At 40.5% G+C, this 24,028-nt stretch overlaps 1 protein-coding gene across 8 annotated transcripts in view; it reads right to left on the reverse strand.

Moving 5' to 3' along the window:
• ric1 (RIC1 homolog, RAB6A GEF complex partner 1) overlaps positions 1-24,028 on the reverse strand; it is a 75,479-nt gene that overhangs the window by 12,415 nt on the left and 39,036 nt on the right. For 7 of the 8 annotated variants that reach the window (XR_015519390.1, XR_015519392.1, XR_015519395.1 and 4 more), the window contains exons 3-23: positions 23,166-23,245; positions 21,524-21,631; positions 19,990-20,132; positions 17,759-17,895; positions 17,535-17,626; positions 16,707-16,795; positions 15,455-15,599; positions 15,174-15,222; positions 14,854-14,997; positions 12,141-12,347; positions 12,014-12,052; positions 11,636-11,746; positions 10,804-10,893; positions 10,513-10,673; positions 10,163-10,301; positions 9,894-10,010; positions 8,403-8,783; positions 6,813-7,151; positions 6,261-6,419; positions 4,191-4,327; positions 263-558 (exon numbers count right to left, since the gene is read on the reverse strand). Coding sequence is in view for 1 of the 8 variants with exons in the window: in NM_001442814.1 (NP_001429743.1) it covers positions 263-558; positions 4,191-4,327; positions 6,261-6,419; positions 6,813-7,151; positions 8,403-8,783; positions 9,894-10,010; positions 10,163-10,301; positions 10,513-10,673; positions 10,804-10,893; positions 11,636-11,746; positions 12,014-12,052; positions 12,141-12,347; positions 14,854-14,997; positions 15,174-15,222; positions 15,455-15,599; positions 16,707-16,795; positions 17,535-17,626; positions 17,759-17,895; positions 19,990-20,132; positions 21,524-21,631; positions 23,166-23,245 (3,163 nt within the window). In the remaining 7 variants the exon portion in view is untranslated. Of the gene's footprint in view, positions 1-262; positions 559-884; positions 2,679-3,376; positions 4,328-6,260; positions 6,420-6,812; positions 7,152-8,402; positions 8,784-9,893; positions 10,011-10,162; positions 10,302-10,512; positions 10,674-10,803; positions 10,894-11,635; positions 11,747-12,013; positions 12,053-12,140; positions 12,348-14,853; positions 14,998-15,173; positions 15,223-15,454; positions 15,600-16,706; positions 16,796-17,534; positions 17,627-17,758; positions 17,896-19,989; positions 20,133-21,523; positions 21,632-23,165; positions 23,246-24,028 lie in introns of those variants that run through there. The other variant, XR_015519397.1, reaches the window with a different exon arrangement.

Genomic DNA, 24,028 nt, shown 5'->3' on the forward strand with positions numbered 1-24,028 from the left:
GCATTTAAATGATCTGCAGTCTGTAAGTTGTGTTAGTTTAATATTATATTATTTAAAACAAATTACTAACATTATGTACACTGTGTAGATAAATGTTTATAAATAAGCTTATTAATCAATAAATTATATAATTTAGATAAAAAATAAACGTGGGTAGCACATGTCAAAATATTAAATATAGCTAAATAATATTTAATGAATAAATTAAAATATAATAAAGCTTTACGCACGCACGCACGCACACACACACACACACACACACCTGGGCGGCAGCGTCCGTTCTTGAGCGGCGAGCTGATGGTGCATGCTGGGATAACAGGAAACGGCCACAGGAAGTCCTTATGCAGGCATTTGAGCGCGGTGACGAAGTCGTCCACTCGTGCGACACGCGTGCGCTCGCGACACAACCAGCCAATCAGCTCGAAGCCCAGCTGAGCAGAGAAACAGCCCAGATCCCGCAGACGCACCTGCTCCAGCAGACGGCGAGCGTGTCTCCATAACATCACATCAATGTAGAGATTCTCTGCTGAGTCACTGTCCTTACACCAGCGCTCGCCACTGACACACACACACACACACACATTATAAAGATACACAATCACACAGACACAAGCTTCGTCCCAAATGGCACACTTTGGACTCATGCACTATGTACTTATGCACTACCACACTCAACAGGATAGTATATGTATGTAGTGTCGTCCCAAATGGCACACTAATGTTTTTTTACTAAACGGAAATTCAAACCGTTTCCCTGATGACGTTTGACGGTCGCCAAATCAGTGAAATAAACGACCGAATTATCAAATAATACCTGCTGTAAGTATTGCCGCATTCACCATCGGGAGGCGCTATAATCACTCTCGTAGGAGAATTTTGCTTTCACCATCCAAAATAAATAAAGTTATCCAACATGTGCGCTCGATAGCTCCGCCCCTTCCGCTACGTAAACAAACCTGCGGTCGTTGAGTGTGTGAAGTGTCCATCATTACACACTTCATTTTAGCGGCTGAATGAGTGCATCATCTGGGTCAGGGCTCAACAATAAGGACTGCCCGATGGCCCGGGGCCAGCATGAGAGATGTTCGGGACAGTAGAGAGAATGGTTACTGGCCCGATCAGGCAAGTGCTGCCTTGTCATTAAATTTTTATTTGCCTGCTACTATGTCAATTGTATGCAAATACAGTCTTAGAACCGAGAAACAATTTGTGCTTTTAAGTCTCAGAATGCTACGTTTTCTGTAAAGTCGTAAACCCCATATTGCTTTTTGGTTCCCTTTATCTGATTGGTTGTTGTGAGCACGTTATTTTTTCCACAACCTGGTAAAAACCAGAACAGTGAAGAGACGACAACATCAAATTATGAGGCTAAAAGAAAACGTCTGTTTCCAACGTTGTGGAAAAAGATATTTACATGGGTACAACGCAACGAAAAAAATGAAGTGATGTTTTGCATAATTTTCCATCACTTTTAAGTCCGCCACTTTTTGTTTAGCAATAAAATACCTGCACATTTTCCACACTGCTGTATTTTACTGCTGAATATTTTAACACTTTAAAAATATTTAAATTCTAGATTTAAAGACATTATTTTTGACACATTATTTAAAATATGTGGCTAAAAAATTAGCTATTTTTAATTTTTTTTATTTTGGTGGGGCCAGTGAAAATTTTGGCAGGGCCAGTAAAAATCTGAACTGCTGATCCAGTCGGGCCAGTAGAAAATGTCCTTAGCGTTGAACCCTAAAGTGCACTTAATGTTTTTAGAGTAGTTAGTGTGAACACACTACTCACACTATTTATACTACAAAATGGCGTAGAATAGTGCATAAGTGTGCGATTTGGGACGCAGCTACACAGTTTGTGAACAGTGTATCCCATACATTGAATTGTTTGCGTCAGTCATCACAAAACTATCCGCCACTAGTTTCTCTTTCATTTAGTTTCTAATGTCTGGTACGAGATCATTTGAGAGCTGCTTTGATTACAGCTGTTACCTGTGAAACACCATTTCTGATGCTGCTATGATGAGGGGAAACCACCATTTTTGTACCTGTTTCCACTGAGTGGTACGGTACGGTTCGGTTTGGTACGCTTTTATGGCCGTTTCCACTGTCAATAACCGTACCGAACCAAACCGTACCACTTTTTCGGCGCCCTTTCGAAAGGGTCCCAAAAACGAGAAAGGGTACCAAAAGGTGGAGCTACACGTGCAGCTGAACGCTGATTGGTTACAGAGATACGTCACAAGCTCGTGGAGCTAGACAGAATGTAAACAAAGGATCCGCCATGTTCTAATACACAGCCGAGAGATTACATGGATATAACGTTACTACATGCATAAAATAACCAGCCATGGATGACCCGGGCTCAAACAAACCGTGTCGTCGCCTTAATGAACAGACACAATGCAAAGAAAAACAAAATCTACCATGTCCTGTTGTTGCTTTACGAGCCCGTCTAAAAGTGCGTGCGCTATTCGCTTTCTTTCGGGAGCGCACGATCGCGTCTATATTTGATATAACAAACTTCTTGAGCTGATGATAATAACGTGTTAGTGTGATTGTTTAAGTGTCTCCGTCATCTGATCCATTCAGAAAGAAAAGGACAAGAGCGAGTGTAAAGCACAGAAAAAAGGAGAAACCCGGCAAAACACAGGAGCAAAAGTGTTAAACAACCTGAAGAAGATTTCTATTCTCTCTGTATGACGTATTTTCTAAGTTTAAAGCAGTTAATTTTCTCTTCACAAAATGTATGTAGTGTTTGCAGCAAACATGCCAGCCTGTGTTAAAAATACAGTGATATGTCTGTGTAAGATGAGTATGCCTGCACAGGAGCAACACTAGGAGAAGGCTGAGTGACTGATTGTGTAGAATAACTGAATATGTAAAGCACTGATCATATATGTTAAATACTTCTATGAAGCTATATGTGTCAGAAGTTAGAATGGGTAACATATTATCAAGTGATTATGCTTTCATGACAATGTATGTAAACACTTAATTCTTTTGCATAAGTGGCATCTATGGAGAGAGAACTTTGGTGTCAAAACAGTTGCTGACACAGACCTGCAACATCTCTGTTGACATGAGCTAGTGGGCTGAGAGCCAAGAATAGCAGAATCCCTTAGACTAGAAAACCTATTCAAAAATGGTCAAAAGTTAAAAAGAGACACATAGGGGTGTGTCAAAAACATAAATAAAGGAGAAGGAGCAGGAGAGACTTTAGAAGGTGTCCAGGAGAGACTTCAGAATGCTCTGGGGTCTGCTCTGCTCTTTCTCGGCTTTATTATGGAGAATAAAGTCTATTTTCTGATATTCAAAACCTCCGGTCTGATAATTTGTAATTGATGAGACGTCAAAATTTACGACACAACCTGAATCATGAACAAACTGCCATGTTTATCTTCGCCTTTTGGATTATTATGAACTGGGAATGACAGATTGACTCTCTAACAGAGCTGACATGTGCTGCTGAAGATTACACACACAGATGAGAGGTTTGCGCTGACTGTGGGCTATAATGCGTGTGTTTTTGAACAAAAAATAAGTACTAAATGTATAATGTTTGTAGTTTTTCTGTAATTAATAATATATCGGAGACCGTAAGGGGCTTTATGTGTTCATATATGTTGCATTTATATATCTATTTAATATAATTACAGACGTTACAGTAGGCTATTTCACACTGTCATTGATCTGCAGTTATAATCAACTCCTGTTCATAGAAAAGTTAGTAATAAACATTTATAAACAAGTATTTATGTGTATAAATTTTGTGAGAAGTGCTGCTCATATGAGACCCGTACAGCCTTACTCTAGACATTTATTTGAGCGAGCATGACGTCGACTTAAACTTTGTACACCACACCCACCAAAAAGGGTACACTTTGTGGTGGAAATGCAAGCCTGATAAAGGTGACCCGTACAGACCCGAACCGTACCGTACTGTACCAGTCAGTGGAAACGAGCCATTAGATGATGTTAGCGGGAAAACAATTTCTGATGCTTTCATCAGGGAAACCGGTAAAGTCTAGATTCAGGGTTCTTGCACCATTTTAAAAGTAACATTTAATGCTTTTTAAGATCTCAACAAATATAATTTAAGACCCAAAAATGTCCTAATTTCTTTGGAATAGGCTGCCCAATTTAACGTCCTCGTTAGATTTAAATGAATGTGTGTGTTGTTACCTCTTGGAGGAGGGTCCGGTGGGCATACTCATGGTCTTCTGCAGGTTGAACTTCCCTGCGGCGATGCTGTCTGCAGACTGAGAGAGACTGATGCTGCGGTTCCTGAAGAACTCAAAACCACTGCTGGGGCTCTGTTCCTGCACACATACAAGCAAACACACATTCTGGGATCAATAATTAAAAAACAAACAATAAAAGAAATGATGAACTAAAACACAAACAATAAAAGAAGTGCCGAAAAACACAAAGAAGTGCAGAAATAAACTAAAGAAATGGTGAAATATAACAAACAATAAAAGAAATGCTGAAACAAAACACAAACAATGAAAGTGCAGAAATAAACAATAAAAGAAATGGCGAAATAACAAACAATAAAAGTGAAGACATAAAACAAACAAATGCTGAAATAAAGGAAAAATAAAACAAAAGAAATGGCGAAATAAAAAAGTGCAAAAAAAACACAAAATAAAACAAACAATAAAAGAAATGGTGCAAAATTGACCACAAATATCGCAAAAAATCCCAACAAAACAAGTCATTTAGTTGCAAAAACTATTAAGAAAGCCTGGAAATTGGCTGGAAAGTTTAACCCTAAATACAAGTATAAGAAATAAAAACAACAAATATTTTTTCTAAACGAATTAAAAATGTTAAATGGTTTTAAAGTAATGAAATAAAAGAAAGACATAACAGTGTGCATTCAGTAAAGCTGATATAGAAGACTGCAGTTCATCATCTGGCCACTAAAGGCTCCATAAAACACTTTAAAGGGTCACGAAACACCAGAACACATGTGTTGAGCTGTTGACAGTGGTATATGTGTCCCACACTGCTATAAACACTATTAGGACACCTATATTTCACTAAAAAGTGTAAATTGGTTGTTTTTGCGTTATTTCAAGCAAATTAGTACTTCCGGTTTGAAACGAATTTTCGAAGCTGCGTCACGGCCATGAGACAATAGCGTGTATTCCAGCGTGCAGACTGGACGTCTGTGCCAGAGTGTGTCTTATTACGTCTTACAGTGTGATGCATTAATGCATAAGTAAAGCTCGGTTCAAACCAATCAGTGCGCTCTATTTTGCAACTTCATTAATATTCATTACTGTCACAGTGTTTAGACGACAGAGACGCCACGTTGTGTTGGCAAAACAAGCGTGAAGTGTTGCTTTTATAGTTTGCTGCAGTGAAGTTTTGTTTTCATTTTCTCTCTGTGAGAGCGCAGCTGGAGTCACGTGTGGATTAACAGTGTACACGACGCTCGACAACAATAACTTACGTGTCTAAGGAGGATTATTGTTTACCTGAGAGCTGTTCTCATCTGCAAACGCTGAGATCCGGATTCGCTTTAGTCTCCTCTTAATAAAGACGCGGCTCTAGTTGCTGGTGATTGTCCTGTCTCTACAGATTTGGTAAGTGAGCGACCAGTGCTCTTTGTTTATTCAGTTCGTATTTTATTCGTATCAAACAAACTATTGCACCGAGTGTAAACAAGTTAGCACTAACAGTTACAACCAAACTATAACCTCGTGTAGGATTTAGTGACCGGAATAACACACGCGGCTTTCTGACACTACCTGCTGTGTGCATCTTTTTCCGGGAAATGCAGAGGTTTTTTTCTCTCATTCGCCGTGCGGTATCAAACATTGCATGAAAAATACACGCTTACAGCAGTTCCTCGAATGAAATATGTCGTTTGTTGCGAGGGGCATGAATGAATTCCCTGAATGAAAGAGCCAAACTGCAGTTAAAGTCCACCATTTAATCATTTGGCCAATAATTCGACTACAGATGTCCATGTAAACACAGTCACTTTCTCCCCTGTGTGTGTGTGTGTGTGTGTGTGTATTTTGACTCTGAAACTTGCGCGTGCCCAAATAGACACTCCCACACCATCCCACTTTTCTTCCTCCTACACTCCCCCCTAAACAGAGCTGGACACGCCCACTTTTCTGACTTTTTCCAAAGTAGAGGTGTGAAAACACCCTGCTGAAACGAGGGGCTTTCATGGCCCTTTAATTAATCCTCACAGACTCCCCATGTTTTAATCTTTCTCTCCATCTCTCTCACCTGAGTTGTAGGTGTGGTGGGCGGAGTCTCGCTCTCCCCTGAGCCAATCGCCTTGAGAAATCGTATCATGTGTCGACACAGATCCCACTTCCCCTGCTCCAGAGCAGTGTTGAAGAGCAGTGTGGCGTGCTGACGGCTGACCGCTGGAACCTCCATATTCTGAAGACAAACAAAATGACACATTGTCCCTCTTCCCAACAGGAAAAACCAGCAACAATCAACAATGCATGATTATACGCATAATAATACCAATTATTAAGATTATAACAAATATTATTATGAATATAATAAATTATTAGATTATAATGGAAGTCAATGAGACAAAAACAGCCACAAACATAACAAAAGGGGAGTCAATCTGCCCAGTGTATTATTGAGTTTAACGAATTTCAAATAATTTCCCCCAGTAATAATTGCAAAATTAAGATTTGTCACCAAATATCATTCCATTTGCTCAAACGCAGAGAAAGTCGAGGCCAAATTAAGCTTCAAAATCAGCCCAGAGTGGATGAAGATGACCCAACAGCCACACAAGGGTTAATCTTCTCCCACCTGCAGTATGATCAGGTATGACGCCGCCGTGTCCAGATCCTGCGCCATCAAGCACTCCTCAAACAGGTCTTTGGGGTTCCCGACAGCGGCGAACAAGTAGTTCCAGAGGGCGTATTCGGTCTTGCGTGCGCAGTGGACGATAGTCTGCAGGAAGAGCGGGAACTCGGTGACGAATTTGGCCACGGTGGGCAGCAGCGGGTCAGGGATGGGCTCTCTGGACGTGGCCTCCTCCTCCAGCACCACATGCACCATCAGCTCCAGAACATGCGGGAAATAAGGCAGCGATGCACACGACTGCGCCAACATCAGCGCCTGCTCACCCAGATTACGCACCAGCAGCTGAAACACAGTTGAGGAGAGTTTTAGCTTCCAGCTTATATTAAGGAGACCTATTATGTCTCTTTGAATAAGATGTAAAATAAGTCTCTGATGAGTGTGTGTGGAGTTTGAGCTGAGAATAACACACAGATATTGTTCTCCAGCTCTCTGAAACTGACCCTTCTAGGCTTTGATGCTAATTGAGGTGTTTTGGTGACTGTCGCTTTAAATGCAAATGAGATTGTGCTCTTTTTAAAAACGGGCGGAGCTACAAATGCCTGTGTGTCAGCATAGAGGCAAATTTAAAACTAAAGGACAGACGGCTGCTTCTTACTCAGGGCTGCTGTTTATGCTAATGAGGAAGAGATGGTCACTAGTGGGCGGGGCTTTCCCCCTCTGATGACACATACAAAGGGAGAGTCGTAATCAAAGTGCAGTGGTCAAACCTACATATTTTTATGTTGTTACAAATATATTTAAATATTTATTTACACATATAGACACATACACATATATATACAAACAAATAAAATAAATGCATGTAATAAAAAGAAGTGCAACTTGATTTAAACAAATGAAAAGATAAGCAATTTAATTTAACTAAAATGAAATATTAAATATTAAATATTTATAACAAAATATTAAAACAAAATGTAAAAAAATAAAAATAAAATAAAATAAATAAATAATAATTAAATAAAATAATTAAAAAAATAAAATAAATTAAATAAATAAATAAAATAATATAATATAAAAAATAAAATAAATAATAATAAAATAAATATTCTGCACACACTGCTCATTACGAAAAAAAAATTATAAACAAAAAACACACAAATAAATTAAAATTACAATAAACTAAAAAAAAAACATTTAAATAAAAATGTAATTTAATTTAATTAAATAAAACAAACCAACAAATGAAATAATAAACAATAAAATAAACACAAAAAAAACCGGTCTGGAGGTATGGGTAATATCTCTTTACACACACTTTCACACAGATAACGTCCTGGTTTGAATCTGCCATTATGCTGATACACTCATTTGTAGCTCTGCCCCTTTCTGAAAAGAGCACAATCTCATTTGCATGTAAAGCAACAGTCACCAAAACCCCACAATTAAGATAAAAAGGGTCCGTTTCAGAGAGCATTGTTTGTGTAATCTTTTGAGGTCAAACTTCACACTCTATACATCAGAGACTTTTTTTTTCGCATCTTGTGTAGAGCAGTATAACAGGTCTCCTTTAAACATGCTGAACTGTAATATTACCTGTCTTAGTATGTGGTGCAGGTATATCTGTGATGTTCTCTCCACCGTGCAGTAGGGGAACAGCGCCTCTAGTGGCTCCGCACTCGAGCTCAGCCCGTCAAACAGCACAGTCTCGTTGGAAGCTCCGAGGATCAGCGCGTCCTCGAACAGCACCGTCAGCGGGTAGATGTTGATGTGGAAGGGGAGCATGATCCTGCGGGACAGGAACGAGTGCGGTTTTCGGTGGTCTCGGGGGAACAGCGGCAACCACACCTTCATCCCCGCTTCTCCGCAGGAGAGCCACAGCGCCTCCATCAGGTGACGCTTCTTACGGTTACTGCGACTCGACGTCCACACGCTCTCCACACACTGCGCCAGAACCACCGGCGGGCAGAACGGCAGCTGGGGAGGACCACCAGGAACATATATTTACATTCATTTTCCTTCGGCTTAATCCCTTTATTCATCAGGGGTCACCACAGCGGAATGAACCACCAACTATTACAGCATATGTTTTATACAGCAGATGCCGTTCCAGCTGCAACCCAGGACTGGGAAACATATCATATATATATGTGAAATAAAAACGAAATAAATGCATGAGTTTAAATTAAATCTGGTTTGATTTAAATAAGAAATAGTTCTAATAATTGAATTTAACTGAAACTAATTTATATAAAATAAAAAATAAATAAACAAATAATTCAATTAATTTAATTATTAAAACTCATCCACACACTGAGGTTGAACAAGGAGATGAACAGGAAAAAAAAACTTAATAAATTAAATTAAAATATATATAAATACACCTACACACACAAATAAAATAAATAAATGAATTTTAATAAAATGCTATTTAATTTTTTGCATTTAATAAATGCAAAAAATGTAAGAATTTATAAATAAACAATTTAAACTAAATTTAATTAACACAGAATAATAAAACAAAAATACATAAAAAACAAACATACAACCATTTATATATATATATATATATATATATATATATATATATATATATATATATATATATATATATATAGTATACACACACGCACAAATAAAATTAATGCATGTATTTAAATGAAATGTAATTTAATTTAATTTAAATAAATAAAACAATAAACAATTAAATTGAACTAAAATTAATTAGTACAAAATAATAACAATAACTTTTTATTAATTATCCGCTCTCCTGATAAATAATAAAAATAATAACAAAATAATGACATTAAATAAAAAATACATACATTAAAATAAAAATTTCATTTCATTTCATTAAATAAATAAAATAAAACAAACAAACCAAACAAATAAATAGATTAAATAAACAAACAAACAAAAACAAACTAACATATTTCATTAAAAACTTATTTAAATGTATATTCCGTTAAAAAATAAGTAATAAATCAACAATTTATACTGTTAAAACTCAATTACGAAAAATGAAAACTTACTTTGTATATATTAAACATGAGCAAGATCAGACTGTGGGCGGAGCCTCATACTTACCAGTTTGCTGTGATTGGCCGGCGCGTCCTTCTCTCGTACCTGTGGGCCGGATCTGTCTCTCTGCAGCATGATCAGCTGACCAGCCAGATTCAGCAGGATACTCTCAGCCGAACAGGCCTGACACACACACACACACGTGCACATCTGAGTTGTGTGTGTGTATGACAGCATGTGTGAATTTGTAAATTTGTGTGTATATGAGTATGGGTGTATGTATTTGTATGTGTGTGTGTGTACATGTATTTGTATGTGTGTGTGTGTGTGTGTACCTGCTGTGGGGCTTTGAGTGTGATGCCGCTCTCCGTGCGCACTGATGTGAGGGTCACAGACACCACCAGGCCGGGGTGAGGAATATAGCGGGACATGGAGACCTCCTGCAGCAGCTCCACACTGGCGGACGGGCTCGGGCTGAACACACACACAACAGGGTGATATCAAAACACACAATCTGTCTAAAGCCCTCTCCTGTGTGTGTGTGTGTGTGTGTGTGTGTGTGTGTGTGGGTGTGTGTGTGTGTGTGTGTGTCCACGTGCGTCTATGATGTTTTGTGTGTGAGAATAATGGTGGTATTGTATGAAAAATGTTTTGTGTGTGTGTGTGTGTGTGTGTGTGTGTGTACCCGTCGTGGCGTCTCTCGATGCTGTACAGGCAGATGGAGCAGTCGGCTCTGAACAGAATCACCATGTTGCGAAACACGTTGAGCAGCAGTGTGTCGGCGTGCAGTTTAGTGATGCTGGCAAATGCGTTATCCAGGTTAGCAGAGCGCACGTACAACCGCAGCTGCAAACACACACACACACACACACACATTTATAAGCACATCAATAAACACACACACACACACACACAATCACACACATAAATAAATAAACACACACACACACACACTCAGAGGAGTGACTCGTCTTACCTCTTCCTGACGATCAATGAAATTGTAACAGGCAACAACAACAAAGTCATTCCACCACGCAAGACCACCGGTCACAGTCATATTCTGCTCCTGAAACACACACATACACGCAAGAATACACACACAAACATTTACAAACTAGTGTAAACAATTACGCAAACATTTACACACGCACTAATACACACTCACACAGGCACAAACACAAGTGTACACACACACACACATGCACAAAAACATATGCACAAGCACATACATGCATACACAGAATTATTCACACACACACACACACACGCGCAAGCACGCATGCACGCACGCACGCATACACAAGCACGCACACACACGCACGCACGCACACATAGTTGCAAACAAATACACACACAAAGAAATACACACACATGAATAAACACACAAACATCCACACACATGCACAAATAGTTGCAAACACACATTCACACACAAATACACATGCACAAATAGTTGCAAACAAATACACACACATACACACACAAACACACATTGTTGCAAACAAATACACACAGTTGCAAACAAATACACACACACACACAAACAAACAGTTGAACATAAACACACACACACAAACGCACACACACTTACAAATAGTTGCAAAAAATACACACACACACACACATACATACATACATACATACACACACACACACAAAAACACACACACACACACACACACACATACACATGCACAAAGTTGCACATAAAGACACAAAATACTGATTTCAGACAGGCTCCATCATGAGTTATTGGTCTTTAAATGAAGATGTAGTGTGTGTGTGTGTGTGTGTGTGTGTGTGTGTACCTGCGTGACGTTACCGAACAGCTTCCACTTTCTGGTATATAATGAATAATGTGCAAATCCCCGACGCCCGGCGACGGCCACACACTGACCAGACCAGTCTATAGCTGCAAACTGAACACACACACACAAACACACACAAACACACACACACACACACACACACACACACACACACACACACACACACACACACACACACACACACACACACACACACACACACACACACACACACACACACACACACACACACACACACACACACACACACACACACACAGCATAGTGGTCAGTCTTTTATCTGCCACTGACCAACATCAACATGATCAAAGTGACTAATTTGCATAAACCCCGCCTCCTGTCATGGGCGTTTCTTACCCTGATGGGCCAGTTAGTCTCTAGATATGTGCTGTGAATCTGCGGAGAGACAGAAACACACACTCAGACACACTCAGAGATGAACGTGTGGTCATGTGCAGAGTCTGATCTGGGGTCAGTGCTGTACCTGAACCACCTGCCAGTGCTTGTGTCCCAGTAAAGTGCTGAGGCCCTGAGAGAGTGGAGCTGTGGAGGAGGAGCGCTGGACGGGACTGCTGCTGCTGCTGCTGCTGCTGTCCAACACACACTGACCCGGGGTCTGAGTCTGAGTAGGGTCCCCGCACGTCACATACAGGCGGTCCTCACCCTGCAGCAGCACCTGCTCCTGGTTACTCTGAACACGCACACACACACACAGACACATACAGAGAGAGACATACACACACACACACACAGTCAGAAGATCTATGCTGCAGAGACCGATAGGATGCAGCTCATGTCTCATAAGTAATATGTCTCACTGTGCATGGGTTGATGAGTGTGTGTGGGAGAGTGCAAGTGTGCGCATTTCACTTGGCAGGAGTTGATGTGTGTATGTGTGTGTGCATGTCAGTGCATGTGTGTCTCACTTTGCAGAGATTGATGCGTGTATATTGGGGATGCACCGATCCCGATACTTTGATCAGACATCGGTTTGATACCGCATATTTGTGCTGGATCAGGTATAGGGTTGGGTGCCGAAATCCGGTGCCAATTTAGCACCGGTACCGTTGTAACCGGTATGTACCGGACCGAATCAGCATATGAATTTCGGTGCCTAATTTTTGGTGCCACTGGTAACTGTAATGTAACTGTAAATGTAACTACGTCGCAACGACACGTAGCGTAAGCTCTGTGATTGGTCGGCTTGGTAGCGCTGACGAGTCTGGGCGGGACCGAGAGCCGCGTGAATGGTGCGAGCCTGATGGAGCGATTGTTTACAAGTGTGGAGTCCCGTGAAGGAGCTTCAGATGGAAAGTTTTGTTCGGTGTTTACCTCATAGTTAAAGTTGCTGCATGTCTGCCGGTTCCTGCCTCAAAATGAGCGAGTTTGAGCCACTTGTACATCCCGGAAGAGTTCAGGAAAAGCAAAACAGCAGCGAAGAAACTCGACACAGAGGAACATTTACACCTCACTGCCAACTAGCGTTTCAGAAGTGTTAATGCAGACCGACAGAGACAGCAGCAGAAGTATAAATGCACAGCCACGCGTGTTACATGCGCCGCGGGTTATACCGGTCATTTGACGCAGAAGTATAAACCAGGCTTAAGGAGGATTATTGTTTACCTGAGAGCTGTTCTCATCTGCAAACGCTGAGATCTGGATTCGCTTGTCGTCTCCTCTTAATAAAGACGCGGCTCTAGCTGCTGGTGATTGTCCTGTCTCTACAGATTTGGTAAGTGAGTGACCAGTGCTCTTTGTTTATTCAGTTTGTTCGTATCGAACTAAGTTAACTATTGCACCGAGTGTAAACATGTTAGCACCACAACCAAACTTTAACCTCGTGTAGGATTTTCACCGCATTTAGTGACCGGAATAACACACGCGGCTTTCTGACACTACCTGCCGTGTGCATCTAAGTTTCCGGGAAATGCGGAGGTTTTTTTTCTCTCATTCGCCGTGCGGTATCAAACATTGCATGAAAAATACACGCTTACAGCATTTCCTCCAATCAAATATCTCGTGTGTCGCGAGGGGCATGAATGAATTCCCTGAATGAAAGAGCCAAACTGCAGTTAAAGTCCACCATTTAATCATTTGGCAAATAATTCCACTACAGATGTCCATGTAAACACAGTCACTTTCTCCCCTGTGTGTGTTTGTGTGTGTGGGTGTGTGTTTTGACTCTGAAACTCAGCGCGTGCCCAAATAGACACTCCCACACCCTCCCTCTTTAGTTCCTCCGACACTCCCCCCTAAACAGAGCTGGACACGCCCACTTTTCAGACTTTTTCCAAAGTAGAGGTGTGAAAACACCCTGCTGAAACGAGGAGGTTTCATGGCCCTTTAACACTTTAATATAGGGAGTCCTCAGCTATGCAGAGACCATTATTAATCAGAAATCTAGTGTAAATAGTTTCACGTTAAGAAATGCAGTCTTGAACTAACAAACAGTTGGCAAGTAACAAAGAACAGATCTAACACATGATCAAATGCAGTTTTCAGTCACGCTCATGTCAGTCTTATTCAACTCGTTTAGTTTTGATTAGTTAAGGCTAACCTCAAGTGTGGATATCTGTTATGCTAATGTACAAAATAAACCTGATTTAACTTCCACAAACCGGGATTGAAGCGTCTTCTTTTATAATTGTTCTGACACGCGGCTGTGCTGATGAAGTAAAGCTGAAGTAAAACGCTGTAATTAATTACACACATACTCTGTTTTAAAACACTTTAAACATGTGAAACTCACTCTTAATCACATTTGATGATGATCGCTGGTCCTAGCGAACAGAACAGAGCTTTTATTCCCGGCTGCTTTGCGTATGTCTGCCTGGTCTTGTTGACATAAACACACGACTACCGGAACATGTTAATGCGCGCAGCTGTCAATCAATTCAGTGGGTGGGGGGATCGCACACCTACATAATGGTGCGATCGATTTGAAAACAGCTCCAATTGGCCGACCCTTTTTTTGTAGTTAAATTGAAAAAAAAGGACTGGGTGTGTTCATATCAGCCCAGTATGACGGTTGATGTCTATACACTATACCAACACACAGATCTGTCCAAACAGCTTGAAAAGTAGATTTTTTACCATAGGTGCCCTTTAAACTTTAATTATATTGTTCTTCTACAATTATTTTTTATTTGTGTGTGTGTGTGTGTGTGTGTGTGTGTGTGTGTGTGTGTGTGTCTCACCGTGCAGGGGTTGACAGTGAGTGCGCTCTTGATGAACTGAAACTGCAGTATCGTGTTCTGCTGGAGTTTCTCTTCTTCTTCTTCAGTAACAGTCGAGTCTGAACTGCTGATCACCCACAGATGATAACCCTCCACACCCCAGCTCTGAACACACACACACACACACACACACACACACATTACATATCTGCATATAAGAATAATGATGATTTTCAGTACTAAATAATATTACACTAACAGTGTAACAAACACACAATAAAAACACACACTAACCCTAACCCACTGTACAGTGTGTCCGTCTCTGACACACACACACTCACCATAGAGCTGATCTTCAGAGGGTCTTTCTTAGTGCCGTCAGAGCGATACCTGCAGCAGAAACACACACACACACACACGCATACCCACACACACACACACACACACACACACACACACACACACAAGTTTAATTTTAACAGTCCTGCCAATAACACTAGTAGACACTAACATATATGTGTGTGTGGGTGCGTGTGTGTGTCTCTGTGTGTGAGAGTGATTCTGAGAGAGTGTTTGGAAATGTGCGAATTAGTGTGTGTGTGTGTGTGTGTGTGTAACTCACGCAAAGTCCTCTCCGAGTGTGCAGATGAGATGAGCACCAAACACACTCCAGAGAGAGAGACCACCACACTCCCACGTCACCATGGCAACACTGCAGTCCGGAGACCAGCGGATCATCTTCACTGGACCAGTCTTATTCCAGATATCTGACACACACACACACACACACACACACACACACACACACACACACACACACACACACACACACACACACACACACACACACACACACACAAGCTTAAATAAGTTTGACTGCATTTTGAGTGGAATTATAACAAAAATTAATTATTAAAAATTTATTATTTATAAAAAAAATGCATTAAAGTGGCAAGAAATTATTAAAAGTATAATAAAAAATGTATAATATAAAAATGAAAATAATATGAATAAATTATAAATACTACAAATATATTATTAACTAAATAGTAATATATTACATCTAATAATAACATAAAACTATAATACTAATAAATTATAATTATAATAAATATTTTATAACAATATAACAATATATTACATCTAATATAATATATATTATATATAATAATATATTATATATATATTTATATATATATATATATTATAAATGTATAATATTAATAAATTATAATTGTAATAAATATATTATAAACAATATAATAAAAAATTACATCTAATAATAATAGAAATACATAATATTAATAAATTATAATTATAATAAATATATTATAAACTAAATAATAATATATTACATCTAAAAAATAAAATATAATATTAATACATTATAATTATAATAAATATATTATAAACAATATAGTATATTACATCAGATAATAGTATACAATTAACTTAAATATTGAATAAATACAATTTGGCTTTACTTTGAACCAAAATCTTCATTAAAAAAAATGACAAAAAGTAAATCTAAATTTAGTTTAAATAGGTATTTCTGGGAGGAATTTCAGTATTCAACAATTTATATACATATATTTAGTTAATTTAAAATAATTACATTTAATTAAAAAATTCGGAGACAGAATGTCTAAAAGAGACAGATTTTATTTTAAAAATACATAAATAAAAATATGTTAAATATAAATAAATATGTTAATGTCCCCAGCTGCCATCAGGGGGCGCCAGTGTCTCATGATCAGAGAGGATTGTGGGTCTGTGGTTAATGTGTGAGCAGTAAATAAAGGATGATCCTCATCCGCCTGTGGTTTTTGACTCCTGACTGTGTTTTAAGCATGATGAGCAGAGAAGCGTCTCACCTGGATAGTGTTTAGGGGTTAATTCTAGTTTATGAGACAGCTGCATGCAGCCGGTGGAGCTGTCAATCATGTAGACCAGCACCGAGCCACTGCAACACACACACACAATATATATATAAATATATTTATTTATTTGATCAAAGTTAAAGAAAAAACACAAGTCGATAAAAATAAATATTTAAACAGTCTATAATAGAATACAATATAATATATTCAAATAATCAATTCCACTACATATGAAGCAGCACACCTCTCTTCAACACTGATAATAATTAGAAATATTGATCATCCTCATATTATCTATTACTTATGAACTTCTCATATAAGTCACATTTCAGCATATATTCCGATAAAACAACATTTGTTTGTCATTTTAAAAATATTTCAGATTTTTATTGCACTTTTGTTCCAATAATAAAACCTTGACGAGCACAAGAAACAGCTCTGAGACAAACGCAGAGGCGTAACATGACAACTATCCACACACAGACCCCCTCACACACCTAATAACACACTTGAGGGCACACACACTCACTCATTAACTTACAAACCAAACCTGATAGACTCTGTTGCACACACACACACACACACACACACTTGCAAACAGAATATACTCGACACACATACAAATCAAACCTGATACACTCTCGTGCGCACACACACATATACTTTCACACATTCAGACAGACACCCAACTCACACACACGCAGACATAGACAACACACCTGACACACACTCTCTTGCACACACACACAGACATGAACGCACACGGATATAGACCACATCTGACACACACACACACTCACTCACTCACTCTCACACATCTACCTTGTGCAGCCGAAGGCCATGAGTCTGTATTTGTTGTTGACGGCTACACATGTACCATCAGTGACGTCCGCGGCCCAAACACCCTGCAGCTGCTGCACACACACACACACAAACACACACACACACCATATACTTCAATACATGATTATAAACACCAGCTAATTAACTGTTCATCATCCTTTATAAATGGTTTGCAGACGTGTGTGTGTGTGTGTGTGTCTTACGTCTGTGGCGAGTCTGTTAGCAGTGGGTGTGATGAAGCCGATTCTCCCATCATCAAACACCACAGCGAATCCATCCAGCGTCGCACAATACTCCAGATCACGAATATACACACCGTCCAGATCCAAACACGGCCCTCCTGGAGAAAACACACACAGACACAGATGCTATCATCATGACACACAGAGATTAACACACACACACACACACACACACACACACCAGCAACAGACAGAACAACAAAACTACAGACAGACAAACAGACAGAACCACGTACAGAATCACAGACAGAGACAGAACAACAGACAGACAAATTGACACAGACAAGCCAGAAAACAAAAACTAGACAAAAATGCAGACAGACAGAACAACAAAACTATAGACAAAACCACAGACATACAGAATAAGACAAACAGATAGAAAACAAAAACTGCCAGTCTGTCTTTAGTTTTGTCTGTAGTTTTTGTGTTCTGTCTGTCTGTCTGTTGCTCTTTGTCAGTAGTTTTGTTTGTAGTATTTGTTTTTTATCTATTTGTTGTTCTGTATGTCTGTAGTTTTTATTTTCTTTCTGTTTGTCTTATTCTGTATGTCCGTGGTTTTGTCTGTAGTTTTGTTCTGTCTGTCTGTATTTTTGTCTATAGTTTTTGTTTTCTGTCTTGTCTGTGTCAATTTGTCGGTCTGTCGTTCTGTCTCTGTCTGTTATTCTGTAGACAAAACAACAGACAGATAGAAAACAAAAGCTACAAACAAAACTCGAGACACACAGAAAGAACAGACACAGTCAAAAAGAACAGCAAAACTACAGACAGAACCACAAACAGAATGACAGACAGAGACAAAACAACAACAGACAGACAGATAAACACAGGCAAGACAGAAAACAAAAACACAGACAGAACTACAGACAAACAGAACAAAAACTACAGACAAAATTACAGACAGACAGAAAGAACAGACACAGTCAAAAAGAACAACAAAACTACAGACAGAACAACAGACAGACAGAACCACAGAAGGACAGAACAACAAAACTACAGACAGAACAACAGACAGAATGACAGACAGAGAAAAAACAACAGACAGACGGACAGATATAGACACAGATAAGACAGAAAAAAAACACAGACAGACCAAAAGACCAACAAACAGACAAACAAAACTACAGACAAACAACAGACAAAACAACCGACAGATAGAAAACAAAAACTCCAAACAAAACTCCAGACAGACACAGTCAGACAGAACAACAAAACTACAGACAGAACAACAGACAGACAGAACCACAGAAGGACAGAACAACAAAACTACAGACAGAACAACAGAGAGAGAGAGAGAGAGACAAGACAGGCACAGACAGACTGACAGACAAAGGACAGACAGATAGACTGACAGACACAACAACAGACAGACAAAAGAAAGATAAACAACAACAGACTGACATGAGATTGTCAGATATAAGATACAATGACAGACAAAACAGACAGACGGGTAGATAGACATAAAACTATAGACAGACAAAACAACAGACAAGCAGACTAAACAACAGACAGACAGATGAAAGATAGACCAACTAAACAATAGACAGACAGTCAGGCAGACTAAACAACAGACAGACAGACAAGAGAGAGAGAGGCAAACTAAACAATAAACAGACAGACAGACAGACAGACAGACAGACAGACAGAGAAAAGACAGACTAAACAACAGGCAGACAGGCAGGCAGACAGACAGACAAAAGACAGACAGGCAGACTAAACAACAGACAGACAGTCAGGCAGACCAAACAACAGACAGACAGACAGACAAAAGAGAGAGAGACAGACTAAACAATAGGCAAACAGACAAAAGAGAGAGAGGCAGACTAAACAATAGACAGACAGACAGACAGGCAGACAGACAGACAAAAGACAGACAGGCAGACTAAACAACAGACAGACAGTCAGACAGACAGACAGACAGACAGACAGACAGACAGACAGACAAAAGACAGACTAAACAACAGACAGATAGACAGACTGACAGACAGGCAGGCAGACAGACAGACAAAAGACAGACAGGCAGACTAAACAACAGACAGACAGTCAGACAGACAGACAGGCAGACAGGAAGACAGACAGACAGACAGACAGGCAGACTAAACAACAGACAGACAGTCAGACAGACAGACAGACAGACAGACAGGAAGACTAAATGACATTCAGACAAATCGACAGACACACAGAGCGGATCTGACCTCTGGAGGACTGCAGGTCCAGGGAGAAGGGGATGGTGCAGAGGTTCACTGCTCTGCGGCCGTTACTGACACTGTCCCAATGCAGCATATGGAGGAAACCATCCGCCGTCGCCACCAGCAGATCCTCCGCTAGAGACTGAAGACTGACACACACACACCAGAATATATACATCACAGATCAGGACACATACATAAACTGACAAACTATAACTAATAAATCAAAATGTCTAAAATAAAGTAATATAAAGTAAACCTAAAAATAATAAAGTGACCAAACTAATACAGAACAAGTGTGCCGCAGGCCTGCGTTTGAGTGAAGGTTTCGGCCGTTAGATCGCCCCCTGGGGGCTGGCTGCAGTACAAGTCATAAAGCCCGCCTCCTCCGTGTTAATGAAGGAGACTTGAGCCCAAATAAAAAAAAATATTACACTTGCAATAAAATGTCCCGAAAGATAGTTCTGGTGGATTAAGGCACTGGTTATTGTGCTGAAATAGGTGCAGATCTTCATTTTTGTAAACAGTTTGTTTTTAGCAGTAATTTAATGCTGGGCGTGTCATCGTGATTGACAGCTGTGATTGACAGTTTCTCAAAGCGCGGCGTCTGAGCTTCGGCAGGAGACTGAAGTGTTATTATTCGATTTCTGTGTTATTTTACCATGACAAGATGAGTTCAGCAGTAAACTACAGTTTCTGACATACATGATCCTGGTGGAACACTGTTTATTCGCTAAGTTCAGGGCTTTTTTCAGGCTTTATTAGTTTGCTGATACACGTACACCTAGCCACCCAGATAGCAAAACACAGTTCCGGCTAGATTCTCGCCTGCCGGAGACTTATCTCTTAGAGCTCAGACTGACTAATGTTACCTCTGCTGGACCTACTCCGGATGCCTGGACTCACTACCCAACTCCAGCCCGAGTCAATCGAGCCAGATGCGGCGGCCGAGCGAGCCGGCGCTGCCGCATGCGAGCCGGAATCAGCCCGCGACGCCGCGAGTATGTTATGCGATGCGGCCTGGAGCTGGCGCGATTGAATATATAAAACCCTCATATTTGTTAACGTTATTACATCCATTTGTGTTGATATGACAGCAAACGCATGCTGAGCAGTTCGGGGGGCGTGTTTGATTTTACACAAAGCGTTTGATTGGAAGCTCGACTCTGCTCATTTTCGCGGCTCCTCCTCTGGCTCCATCAGAAAATGCTTCTGCGCATGTCTGGCTCCAATTTCAGCAGTCTTTTGCGACAGTTTGTGCCCGTCAAGCAGGCGTTTTGCCCTCAAGGCGTTCAATGGGAAAAAGGGCTGTCGCGTTGTCCATATTTTTTACAGTCATTGATACAGAAACATTGAATAAAAATGGGAGGAGGGAACACACGAGCAGAGACATCGCGGAATATTCATCTGCTTCAGCCTGCGGTTTAAAGAATATGAGGGATCATGTGCTCAGCAAAACTACTACTCTCAGAGTGTGTGTGTTTTCCTTTTTTAATAGTGTGTGTGTGTGTGTGTGTGTGTGTTATAAGTGTGTGTGTACCAGCTGATGGGAGCCTCCAGGTCGACAGGTTTCTTCATCTCTAGTGTGAGAGCAGGAGCACACTGTTCCTCTTTATAACCCGGAGTCACCTTAACACGAGCACTGCCCCTACACACACACACACACACACACACACACACACACACACACACACACACACACACACACACACACACACACACACACACAGATAAAGAGAGAGAAAAAACATGCACACACAGAGACAAAACATGATCTGTTTAGTCGGTGATGTTAACGCTTCATTACACCAAGCATTAAACACACACAGTGTTCACACACAGCATTATAAACACACACACACACACACACTTATTCCCTGCATTATAACACCGCTTGCAGATGATAATTTTAAATATAATTTAAAATGTTAAATAACTTCAATATGAAACTTTTAAAAATCTGAAATAAATACTGTAAACATTTACAAATCCGCGTGTGTATCGAGTGTTTTACAGTGTGCGAACGTGTTTTAAATCTCCTAACACACACACAGAGGACAGAGAAAGAAACAGTCTCAAACACGTCCTGACACGACACACTCTCAGATCTGACGATCAGCGCATCTGTGTGTGTGTGTTGAGGAATTCAGAGAGCTAACTAAGGTCGGTGTGTGTGTGTGTGTCATAAAATAGCTGTGAGCTACTGGTGTGTGTGTGTGTGTGTGTGTGTGCGTGTGCATGTGATTTTTGTGCGTGTGAGAAAGACAGAAAAACCTGGCTGGATGTTTAGTGCATGTGTGTGAGAGCAAGAGTGTGTCTGTGTGAGTCACTGTGTGTTTTATGTGTATGACAAAGAGATTGACACGAAACTGCCGCCGTGTGTGAGTGTGTGAGTGTGTGTCACAAATCTGCTGTAAGACACAAGAGACACAAATCTGCAGTGTGTGTGTGTGTGTTTGTGTGTATGTGTGTTTCTCCGTGTGAGAAAAAGAGATAAAAATCTGCTGTGTGTGTGTGTGTGTGTGTGTGTGTTTCTCCGTGTGAGAAAAAGAAAAAAAACTGCTGTGGGTGTGTGTGTGTGTGTGTGTGTGTGTGTATGTTTGTGTGTGTGTGTGTTTCTCCTTGTGAGAAAAAGAAAAAAAACTGCTGTGGGTGTGTGTGTGTGTGTGTGTGTGTGTGTGTATGTTTGTGTGTGTGTGTGTGTGTGTGTGTGTTTCTCCGTGTGAGAAAAAGAAAAAAAAACTGCTGTAGGTGTGTGTGTTTAATTGGGCATGTGTTTTATGTGTGTGTGTGTGCGTGTGTGTGCGTGCGGTTCTGCTTATGAAAAAAGACACAAATCTGCTGTGTGTGTGTGTGTGTGTGTGTGAGTGTGTGGGGTTTTGTTAGTGTAAGAAACAGATACAAAACTGCTGTGGGTGCGTGTTTTGTGTGTATGTGTGTTTGCGTATTACAAAACTGCTTTGGGTCACAAGTGTATGTGTGGTTGTGTTTTTTAGTGTGAGCAGAAAATGTAACAAGTGTGTGTGTGTGCGTGCGTGCGTGTATGTGTGTGTGTGAGTGTATGTGTGTGCGTGTGTGATTTTGGTTTTGGCCAGATTTTGTAATGAAGTCATTTCAGCTGATTTATGGATTCTGTTGGTACACCGGGTCCTGACTGAGGAAGAGGATGTGATGTCACTCACTTTGGATAGACCGGCTCATAGAGGTACTTATCATCCAAGCCTCCGATGATGTCGAACAGCAGCACGTAACCATTCGCTGCCTGAGGGGGAGAGAGAGAGAGAGAGAGAGAGAGAGAGAGAGAGAGAGAGAGAGAGAGAGAGAGAGAGGGAGAGAGAGAGAGATTACAATTTCATTCATTCATTCATTCCTTCATTTTCCTTCAGCTTAGTCCCTTATTCATCAGGGGTCGCCACAGCGCAATGAACCACTAACTATTCCAGCATATGTTTTACACAACGGATGCCCTTCCAGCTGCAACCCAGTACTGGGAAACACCCACAAACACACACTCATACACTACGGCCAGTTTAGTTGATCAGTTCCCCTATAGCGCATGTGTTTGGACTGTGGGGGAAACCGGAGCACCCGGAGGAAACCCATGCCAACACAGGGAGAACATGCAAACTCCACACAGAAACACCAACTAAACCAGCCGACACACACACACACACACACACACAGACACACACACATAGAGACTAAAATGTGCGCGCACCCACACAAACAAAAATATGCGCACACACACACACACACGCACACACGCGCAGACACGCACACGCACACACACACACACACACACACACACAGACACAAACACATAGAGACTAAAATGTGCGCGCACCCACACAAACAAAAATATGCACACACACACACACACACACACACACACACGCACACACGCGCAGACACGCACACGCACACACACACACACACACACACACACAGACACACACACATAGAGACTAAAATGTGCGCGCACCCACACAAACAAAAATATGCACACACACACACACACACACACACACACACGCACGCACACACG

Source organism: Danio rerio, chromosome 21 (assembly GCF_052040795.2).
Source record: "Danio rerio strain M-AB ecotype USA chromosome 21, GRCz13ab, whole genome shotgun sequence".
Classification (NCBI taxonomy): Eukaryota; Metazoa; Chordata; class Actinopteri; order Cypriniformes; family Danionidae; genus Danio; species Danio rerio.